The 11,033-nt window shown below is 38.0% G+C and overlaps 1 protein-coding gene across 2 annotated transcripts in view; it reads left to right on the top strand.

The window, feature by feature from the left end:
* kirrel1a (kirre like nephrin family adhesion molecule 1a) overlaps positions 1-10,980 on the top strand; it is a 45,116-nt gene extending 34,136 nt beyond the window's left edge. Inside the window, exons 11-15 of one of the 2 annotated variants that reach the window (XM_079597780.1) lie at positions 1,414-1,630; positions 2,752-2,859; positions 4,476-4,603; positions 5,642-5,719; positions 7,012-10,980. In XM_079597780.1, the coding sequence (XP_079453906.1) occupies positions 1,414-1,630; positions 2,752-2,859; positions 4,476-4,603; positions 5,642-5,719; positions 7,012-7,632 (1,152 nt within the window). In that variant the 3' untranslated portion in view covers positions 7,633-10,980. Of the gene's footprint in view, positions 1-1,413; positions 1,631-2,751; positions 2,860-4,475; positions 4,604-5,605; positions 5,720-7,011 lie in introns of both variants that reach the window. The other variant, XM_079597779.1, reaches the window with a different exon arrangement.
* The last annotated feature ends 53 nt before the right edge of the window (positions 10,981-11,033 follow it).

The following is an 11,033-nucleotide window of genomic DNA, read 5'->3' as shown; positions in this document are numbered from 1 at the left end:
ACAGTTTTTAGGTTAAAACTAACTCAAACTAGACCTGATCCCAAGGTAACACTCTCTGCTGTAGCTCAGTATACACTGTATGTGGCTTTCAAACGCATCCTTTCTCTGAAACTACAAGTGATTCTAATTTAAAATGACTCTCAGCTCAGACCCCGATGCGTCTCCAGGATGAGATTTATGAAATATGAAATATGGGAACAGAGCAGTCGTTCCTGTTAATGCTGTAGCTTTTTCACATGTCTTGGTTTGTGAGGTAAATGGAAGCTTACCATGAGCATGTGGAGGTATGCATTTTTAAATATTCTCACAGCTCAGCATGAATAATACAACAGTTTTAGTGGTTTTGGAAGGAGAACTGGTGCTTTCTCACCATTATCCAGCCCCATGTTTCAGCACAGAAAGGCCATTTATCCCATTGCCGGTGTGAAATGTGTGTTCATGCGGGCAATGCGAAGCAGATACAGTTCAGGTACATTTTATGCACTTGAATATGCTTTTTAAATCCTAAATATTTATAAAGGATTTATTTTTTCACTCCTGTTTGAAAGGTACAGATTATGCATTATTTTTGGTCCACTTGCTTCTTGCAGGACCACTGCAGATGGCGGTGATATTGTTTTATTTATTATTTTAGCTTATTATTTATTTCTCAGGCATTACTAGATGGTATTTAAATGTATCATCATTTTTAATGTTCACTTTAGGGCTACTAAAATATGAAAAAAACCTTTTTGGGTGTTATTGCTGCAGTAGTTTTATTTATTTATTTATTAATTACATTGTTCATTTTATATTTGTATGTAGTTTTGTATTTTCATGTGGAGCTTAGGGAGACCGGTGACCATTTTGATTAAACATTTTGTGGATCAAAATAACAACTGTTATCGTCGTTGTCCCTAAAAATGCTACTTTTCAGGAAATGGAAAAAACACTATTTTTAATAATAAAACCACATTGTCATATTTGATATTGTGGCTTTATATATGGTCAGACACTTGCATGAGTCATTTTTATCATCAACATTTTACCAAAATCAAGCTCAAATTGTTAAGATGACCAGTGAATTTTGGACATAACTGTTTTGTTCGTCATTAGCACAGCCGAATCTGAGGCAGTAAGTGCATCGCATTACGTTTTCATCGACTTACAGGTTATAAAGTTTACTGCCGCTATTTGGGCGCTCAGTTTTCTTCTGTCCAAAAGCTCATGTTGTTATCGAAAGACTACAACACTCTTCTCTGTTTCTCAAATACATAAAACGTTGGCCTTTATATATAGTTTTTCTTGAGTAAAGAAAACACTGTACTTATTCAAACAAGCATTTTAATAAATAAGTATATTATTCAATATTATCTCTCCCTCTCAATATATAAATTTGAAGCTGCACATTTCTTAGTCTTGTGTTTTCCCCAGGTGTGGGCATGGAAGGAGAATGTGTGGGAAAAGGAGAAGGGGACCCTATCAGAGCGATACACGGTGGAACAGAGCAAACTGACCTCACAGGGCGGCGCAGTGCTGTCCACCCTCACCATCAACAACGTCATGGAGTCGGACTTCCAGTCGACGTACAACTGCACTGCGTGGAATTCATTCGGCCCGGGGACCATGATCATCACACTGGAGGAGACCGGTGAGGAGACGCGTGCGTTTGCACATATATGATGCTGCTAAATAAGGGAGACAATCTTATATGAAAATCTTTTTTGTTTGTTTTTTATTGTAGCATTTTCAGATTTTCAGACAAATAGACAATACAATCACAGGACAGGACCAAACACAACTACACACACACACAAAAAAAAATAACTCAAGGTTCAAGTTAGCAGATAACCACATCACAAGGTGTGACATTATAGACCAGATGAGATTGTACAACTGGACCACATGAGATATACAAAGGTATCTTTACACTGAAGACAGAGGTCAACGGAAACGACTATAAAATCCTAATAAAAAACAATAAAAAATAAATGAATAGAAATACATTTTAAATAGCTTCATCATGATTGATTTTTAACAAGTGATTGAAAAGTGGCTTCAACGCAAGAGGCTTAATGTGTGTGCAGAATTTTCATTTTTGGGCTTCATTTTGATTTTTTTTAAGATAAAAAAAAAGTACACTAAAGCACCAAAGTAAATCAGAAAGGTTTCATAAACGTTGTCTGGATCCAAAAACTTTAAATATTATTTATGAATCACCAGGGCGGATCAAGATTTTCAGTGAATAAAACGACTTAAAGTGCCCCTATTATGCTTTTCAAATATTACCTTTTATGCAGTGTGTAATATAGCTATGTGTGCGTGCGTGTGTGTGATTTAGTCTACAAATTAGTCATGAAACTTAAAGACAAAGATTTGTACAGTTCGTGTCTTTAAAAGTTCACTGTGCTGCTGCGTCATCCTCAGAGTACAGTAGACTACTCTACTGAAGTAAAAGAGGACAGTCTTCAATAATAAATATCTTGAATGGAATCTCCTAAATTTACTTCAGGTTACGTCAAGTCAGGTTAAGAGTTCTCTCTACTCAATATACAGTTTGTAAGTACAGTCGTACGGGTACATAGAGATGGTGCAGCGGTTAACGCACATTCATGACACATGGACCCGTGACGCATCAGTCATATTACCATTCCCTCTTTCCTTCTGTCTTTCTATCTGTCCTTTTATGACCTGATGATTAAAAGACCATCAATAAAAAGCTACAATTTTAAAGTACATAGTGGTGCTTATGTTTTTTCTTCTTTGCCACAGAGATAGTTCCAGTCGGGATCATTGCGGGCGGCACCGTCGGCTGCTCGATTCTGCTTCTCCTGTGTTTACTGGCGTTAGTGCTGTTTTTGTACCGGCAACGCAAAGGAAGTAAGTTATTAAAGCCCACCAAAAGAGTTCTCTTACAACTTTTTCACAATTAGGTATTCAAAAAATTATTGAATTATACATTACCGTTCAAAAGTTTGAGGTCAGATTTTTTTTTATGTTTATCAAAGTGCTCAGCAAGGTTGAATTTATTTGATAAAAAATACAGTAAAAACAGTAATATTGTGAAACATTACAATTTAAAATAACTGTTTTTGATTTGAATATATTTTTTAAAATGTAATTTATTCTTGTGATGCGAAGCTGAATTTTCAGCATCATTACTCCAGTCTTCAGTGTCACATGATCCTTCAGAAATCATTCTGATATGCTGATGGGTTGCTGCCTAATATTTTTTAAAAACTAAAAATAGCATTGAATTATTTTAAATAGTGTGCCAATGTGCATGTTTTCACAGTCACTTTTGATATATTTAATTCACCCTTCATCAGCACTGTGAATTATTTAATTGTATTATTAAAGATTGTTTTGTACATTTCTTCTTTTTATAATGATTTGTCAACCAGGGGTGCATTTCCTGAAAGTATCATTAGCCCCCGTCTTTATCAGCATAGTTCAACGAGTCTGTGTTTCAACATTCGCAAACAGCATAAAAAAATTGTGTGGTTGGAACAACAGCTCTCGACCTGAAATTAGAAATGTAGTTTCTTGTTTGAATGACATGTGGACTTAATAAATCCTTATCTTTAGCAAAAATAAGCGAGACGACATTCAGTAAAACCTACATCTTTTATTTCGAAAACATATACGAATATCATTTACGTCTTTTAGTTGGTCAAGAGATTTAAAGGACAATTTTGAAGAGTGTGCATGTGCGTACATGCAGTCTTTAGCCTCCTTGCTAGAGCGCCTGACTCTCACGCCCGAGACCCGGGTTCGAAGCCCGCACAGAGCGGGGCGAGTAGGTCCCGGGTGGAGGGGTTACATTGGTGCCGTGACCCGGATGGGAGTGAGGTTTAGGGGGGTGAGTGTAGCGGAGGCCAACTAGTAGTCGCTGTGCGAGTAAACTTCACTCCTCTGATCTCAATAGGCGCTCTAGCGACAGATGCTGCAGTCTTTAGCCTCCTTGTTAGAGCGCCTGACTCTCATGCCGGAGACCCGGGTTCGAAGCCCGCACAAAGCGAGGTGAGAAGGACCCGGGTGGAGGGGTTACATATGAACGAGCCTATGGTTGAATCGTGGAAATGAAGCAAAATAACTGAGAAAAATTAGAATTAGTCCTCAGATGCCATGTCTGCAATATATAGGAAATCATCTGCCATTAATTCTGCCATTCCATCTGAACAACAGATTTGCGTCAATATGGTTTTCGTGAAACAGTCGTGACGGTACTTAAGCAGCGAGTTACATCGTTGTACGGGAAACACACCCCTGTCTAGTGAGCTGTGTAAAAATAAATCTAATCCAACAATAATCTGAAATGGCAAGTCTTTCAAACAGCAACATGCAATGAGAATGTAGAAGCAAAAGTGCCTTTAAATACTCAGCCCAAGGGCAATCAGCCATATTTAAGAGCATAAATAATGGCCACAAAGACGTCCAAAAGCATGTTCGTAGCAGCAATAAATCCGAGGTTTACTGAGATGTTTACTTTCCAGGTCGTCGAGGGGTCACGCTCGGCAAGCCAGATATCAAGGTAGAGACCATAAACAAAGAGACCCACAGCCTGGAGGAAGACTCGGGGAGCGTCTCCACTGCAACACGCATGGTTAAGGCCATGTACTCTGTGAGTACTTTTGACAACACAACACGACAGCAATAACCGGAGGATGTAGAGGGACTTTGAGATTGTTTAATTATATAAAGTAAGATATTAGACAGCCTTCCTGTAGCTCAAACAGTAGAGCATTGGCGCTTGCAACGCCAAGGTCATGGGTTTGATTCCCAGGGAAAGCAAGAATTGATAATGTGTAGCTTGAAATGCAATGTATGTCGCTTTGGATAAAAGCGTCTGCCAAATGCATAAATGTAAATGTAAATATTACTTATCCTGAAAACATACTTTTTTATTATTATTCTGCACTAGGTCACACTTTATTTTGTTAGTTCACTTTAGACATACTACTAACTATAAGTGTTTCTGCTTAACATCTGCTGCTAAGACTTTATTTTGATGATCCCATACATGATTAACCTATCAGTCTACTAATTCTCTAATGAGTTAGACATTTATAATTAGTAGGATTATTAGGACTGCCTTGTACTGCATTAAATAATGTGGTTGATGAGCTAAGTTAAAACTCGTGAATAGTTCAGTAGCTCACAACTGCTAAATGTTGTCAAGAACATTAGAATTTATCATTCTGACAAGATCTGGACATTTTTCCTGCAAAATGTAGGATTTGCATAATATTAATTGTATTAATTATTCATATTCCTATGGTAATATTAAGTAAAATAAAAAATGTTGTGTCTTTTTCCAGTGGTGAGTGTGCCTTGTCTTGTGAAGCTGATGCAATAACACTGACACTAACTAATTCGTTGATAATGCTGAAATACACTTCTTTCACATTTTACAAAAATTAAGTACTAATAATAAACCAATCAATGTATTTCCTCTTAAATAACATTTCCAAAGCTAAAATTAATCCTTTTTCTCTTTCAACCTCCCTCTCTTTCTTTATATCCTTCCTCTCTTTTCCTCTTCTTATCTCCTGTTGGTTTTCCTCCCCTCTTACGTTGCATCTCTCTCCCCCTCTTGGTTGCTCTCTTGTCGTTTATGGTTTAGTTTTTACCTTCTGTGACCCTCTCTCCCTCCTCCCAGCCTTTTAAAGATGACATTGACCTCAAACAGGAGTTACGCAGTGACACGCTGGACACGCGCCAGGACTACGAGCTCAAGGTGAATAGACACACTTCCGATGCTTCACACACTAACACACAAGTGATATATGACCTGGACTGTGTTTTACAAAAACATGCAGCTTCTATAGGCCTCAACACTCAGGTTCCACACGCAAAAATACCATTCATTTCTCCGTAGACAAATTTGCAACATCGTATTATCTATCAATATTTCTTTTTTGATTATAGAAAATGCCATAATACTTTTTCGTATATCGTTTACTTTCTTTGTTTAATAGTTCTATCTAATAATACGGACTGTTGGGTTAAACAGAGACCCTGTTAAGTGTGCCGTCAAAATAAAAGTCCCGCTTCTGACACATCGGCCAAACTTTTCAGATTTTTTGTTCGGAAAATGCTAGTTTAGACCATAGACTTGAAATGCTAGTTCTATATTTTTTAATAAAACATGCTGATTTGTTGAATTCCCGATGAAGAACTTCCCTATGATAATCTTTAACAGATCCCCATAATTAATACAATTTAAATATATATTTTATATTTATAATTAAGAATTTATAGTTAACCGTTTTTTAATGTAGTGCACAGTGTCATATCAACAGTGATATGTTTCATCTCAAGAGGTTATCCTCAACAATAAATTTCAAATAAATAAATCAATTTTGAATCTGATTATGTTTTGTCGTTTGCAGTGCTTCATAACATTAGTTTATTTGACCATAAAATTAAATGAATTTTATAACGGTCAAGAAAGTTGTGTTACATTGTTTTTTCCCCCTCTGATTTTCAAGTAACTTTTTTGTTTTAAGTCACTTGTAATGTTAGTCATTTAGTTGTTTTGTTTGGTTCGGTTCAGTTCATGGCTTAAATTGTTTCTCTTTTCTAATCTCATGGAGAAAATGAATGGGAAAAATATTTCCAGAACCAAGACTGCGGTTCTAATTAAAAAAAAAAAATGTAATCCATTGTTTCTACAGTGGGGTCTGTAGGAATCTCTAATAGTAATATTGTGAAATTAGCCATTACTCCAGTCTTCAGTGTGACATGATCCTTCAGAAATCATTCTGATATGAAGATTTATTATCAATGTTGAAAGCAGTTAATATTTTTTTTTGTGGAAAAGTGATACATTTGTTTTCAGGAGTATTTGATGAATAGAAAATAACTGTCGCTTTTAATTTAATGCCTTAATAAAATTATTTGTACAAATGTTTTTGACCTTTTCACCAATTTTGACCAAACTTTTGACCTTCAGTGTGTATACGTCTGTATCAGTTTTAGTTTTTGCCTAAACAAACTTCACTGAAGAAGATGTTATCTTTTTTACAGGACCCAACAAACGGCTACTACAACGTGCGAGCTTCCACCCACGATGAGGGACGTCCCGCCTCCCGATCCATGCACTACTCAGACTATCGCACCTCGGGCCAGCCAGGGGGCGCCGCGGCCGTTGTTAGCAGTAGCTCAGGAGCTCCAGGAGCCACGGCAGGTCCGGGAACACCGAGCAGTTTGGCTCCGGGGTCACGAGCGGGCTGCTACGACCCGCGTCCTCCCTCCAGACTCTCACACAACAGCTATGCCCAATTCAACACGTTCACCCGCGCTGGGCAGTCCCAGCAGCCTCCGCCCAGTTCTGGCCCACAGACTAGCGACTTCCCTGCTGACTGCAGCCTCTTGGACTCGACCGCACAGCTCGGATATGAGAATTACGGCTACCCGTCACACTATCCGGCATTTCGGATGGGTTTTGCTCCGCCCAGCCTCGCCCCGTTAGAAGGCGGGCCGGCTTACGAGATGTACGGGGTCGGGCCGAGCGTCGGCGCAGGAGGCGGTACCGGGACCCCAGAAACTGGACTTGGGAAATATGGCAGTTCCACACGGTTCTCGTACACCTCCCAGCATTCCGATTATTCCCACCGACACACACAGAGGATGCAGACACATGTGTAAGAGAGAAGCATCACGTGTACGTAACACAAGTTGCGCTGATGTATAAGTACACACACTTACACAGACACACAGGACGGAGATAACGAATGAACCACAGATAAACACGGGAGGGCGAACGAGCGAAGAGAAGGTCAAAGTAAACCGGAGCTGAAAGCGAAAGTCACAATCATGAAAGACTGATGTTTCGAAAAGATCTAATAAAAGATCGATCAATTCTGAATGCTTTTAATAAGCATGATTCGTGAGAAATGAAAGGGTGCCTCTTATAGGCTTCTAGTCTGTTTAATTAACAGTGGTCTCTCTCTCTCACAGCGATGCTCATATGAGATACATGTATGAATCCTCTTCAATGGCTTCGTCAACTTCTCTCCTTAAGCTTAGTATAGTTTCAAATGGCATTTAATGGCAAACTGCACAATGTACAGTAAAGTCTAAAAGTCTGAGACCACCCATTTTTTTTTTTAGTTTTAACATAAACTGAAAGTTTCAGGATTTAAATGACACAATACATCCAAAAACAGGGAAAGCTAAATTAAGCATAACTATTTAAGGTTCTACACTATGTCTAGGTCACACTAGTCAAATGTAAGATCTTGGATAATTGATTTAAAAATGGTAATAATGCGTTTACCATATTTAAAGCCATTAAAGCAGGAGGCCTCAAGATTACTAAAATTGATTTAAAATTAGACAAATCAAGCATTAAAATAAAGGAAAACTCCTAAGAATCAAGATATTTCTTATTTTAAGTAACCCCGCCAACGTCTTTTTTTTTTCTTCTTTGAAGATCCTACGAACGAAAAATCATAGGGCCTTCGAATATTATTGTGGATAATAAGGCCAGGGTTGTTAGTGTCCAAAAAGTTACCACTGGATTAAAGTAACACCGTTTTTTTGTAGGAGTTTCCCTTCAAGATGTAAAATTTATGGGAGGAGAGTATTTAAATGAATCATGCAAGGGGATTTACTAAGGTTTGTGCGAGTATTTGCAGCATTATTTACCGCCCAATTAAGTCCATATGCTAATTTGCGCTGCTCATGATAGGTTGTGTCGGTCATTATGGAAATGATCCGGGTGCATGTTTTTTAATTTGCGCACAACTTTCCACTCCCATCTGTGCATTTTTGGGATTTTTGCTAATTTGCCCTGTTTAGTAAATCTGACCCATAATATGTGAGAGTTGTGTAGAACCTTTGACTCAAAATTATTTAAATGAAAAATTATACATCTATGTATATTAGAGAAGACTTTTAGACCCAACTGTACACAGATGACAGTGTTACAAAACATCCAATCATTTTTTCCATTTATTTCTTAAATGAAAGTCTGCGTTTGACAAAAGAGATAAAGAGCACATGATACTCATACAACACTCTTGATCACCAAAGCAACATGTTTTGTTTTATTTTAGTCTAGAAGACTCTTTTATTACTCTGTGTAAGTCAGCATCTCCCTGGCTGTCCAGCTTGCTGAGCTACCTCGATTAACCGGGTTAGTAGCCTTCCAGTGCAGCGACACACTCGCGCTAGTGCATCTCCATTTAAAAAGCACTTTTGAGCATTTGCAATAAAACACATTACCCTTTAAATTTCAACATTATGACGGAGACCAGTCGAGGAAGCCATTTAACTGTTTTCAGACATGGCCATTTAGTTCACTATCGTACAAATAGTTCAGAACCATGGAATATATATAAATCTATATATACATATTCATATACAGGAATGCCCCACTCTTTTCCATGGTGCTTTTGTTGTGGGGTCATTGTTTGCACTGCATTCCAGTATTCTAGCTTAGATTACCCTCATAATCGATATGTAATCTCTCATTTGCACACTAGGCTAGAGCGTTTTCTCTCTATGTTTTGAATATTACCGAAAATCTTTTTTTTTTTTTTTTTTTTTTCATATTTCTGTAAGTGATTCTGGACCAAAGGTTCAACGTTAGAGTATCAGTCTTTATTTGGGTGATATTCACCTCAACGAACAAGAAAATATGCAGATTTGTTTGTTATCGTTGTTTGCGAATTTATTCGGTCGCTATAGTGACCCAGAGCTTTTTTTTCCCCCTTTTTTTTTTTTCCTCTCTCTTTTTTATTTTGAGGGTTGGGAACAGCAGAAGAAGGTCGTAAACTGATCCAGCCTTAGGTATCCAATCTCACCCTTACTGATCTGAGATCAGGCTGCTATCACATTCGTCTTAAAGATAACGAAGATCAAATTGGAACTAATTTAAGGTCAGAGGTCTGGAGTGGTATTTTAACGTCTCGCGCCCCAGACTTTGATGTTGTGAAGTTTGAGATCGGAGAGTCTTTCACTCGCATATTCACACAGACACACACCTGATATTTGTGCCAAACACAGACGACAAACTTGAAGTATTTTCCGCCAATTTCGAAAAACTACCTTTACGGGGACCAGAGATGGTCTTTGGCTATGAACTGTCTTCAACGGGTTTTGAAGGACGCCGTTGTCAAAGCAACGACGGATGAGGATGAAGACAATCCCTCGGAGCGGTGAGACACTAACGTTAGTTTTCGTCTTCGTCCACGTTTCAAACGAGCCCTGTAAATACTTCCCATGTGTAATTCCGACTTCAAGTATTATTTGACATCATCCAAACGTGATGCACTCTTTAAATGCAGTATTGTTATGTTTTTAATTGCGTGAAGAAGGTTGACAAACGCCATAGCGATGGTACTTTCGGACTCGGTACGGTACAAAGCGGACGATTGGTTTGGAGCCAGCACGATATCAAGAGTGTTCGGGAAGATCCGGAAACATCTTGAGCTGTCAATCACTCATCCTTTATTATACTGGATGGCCTGGGGTAAAAATGTTGTGGGACATCATGTGACCCGCTGGACAGTATTTGCATTCCCCGTCCCATCTAAGAACTTGAAGCTCCATGAAGACGAGAAAGAAGGAATATATGAAGGAGTGAATAAAAATAAAGAGTGGCCTTAGGAAAACATGACTTTTATATTCCCTCACTTTATAAACCGGCTTTAGGCCAGAGGAGTGTGTGCAGATGAAGGTATGCGTGTTTTTGTGCGAGTGCGAATGAGTATATGAAAATCTTTATGTAGTCCGTTCATTTACTTCTCTCACGTTCCTGCTCCAATACTTTTCTTCTGCTGGTAGGAGTGTATCCTGTATAATTGTGTCTTAGAAAATAAACGTTGACCTTACTGTACTGTTCTTGGTAGCTGAAAAAAATGTTTGACAGATGTACAACAAAAGTTATTGATTTTTTTTTTATTTCCCTTTGATTTTTTCCAATATTTTTTAAAAATGTTACGTAATTATTTTTTCACAGTATATCAGAAATAAAAGCACTGTTTTTCTAAGAATAAATGAAGGATTGAATGTGTGGTTTATATATAAATGTACTGTTCATT

The sequence above is a fragment of the Phoxinus phoxinus genome, assembly GCF_949152265.1.
Source record: "Phoxinus phoxinus genome assembly, chromosome: 2".
Taxonomy (NCBI): domain Eukaryota; kingdom Metazoa; phylum Chordata; class Actinopteri; order Cypriniformes; family Leuciscidae; genus Phoxinus; species Phoxinus phoxinus.
This window is presented reverse-complemented; position numbering and strand designations above follow the sequence as displayed.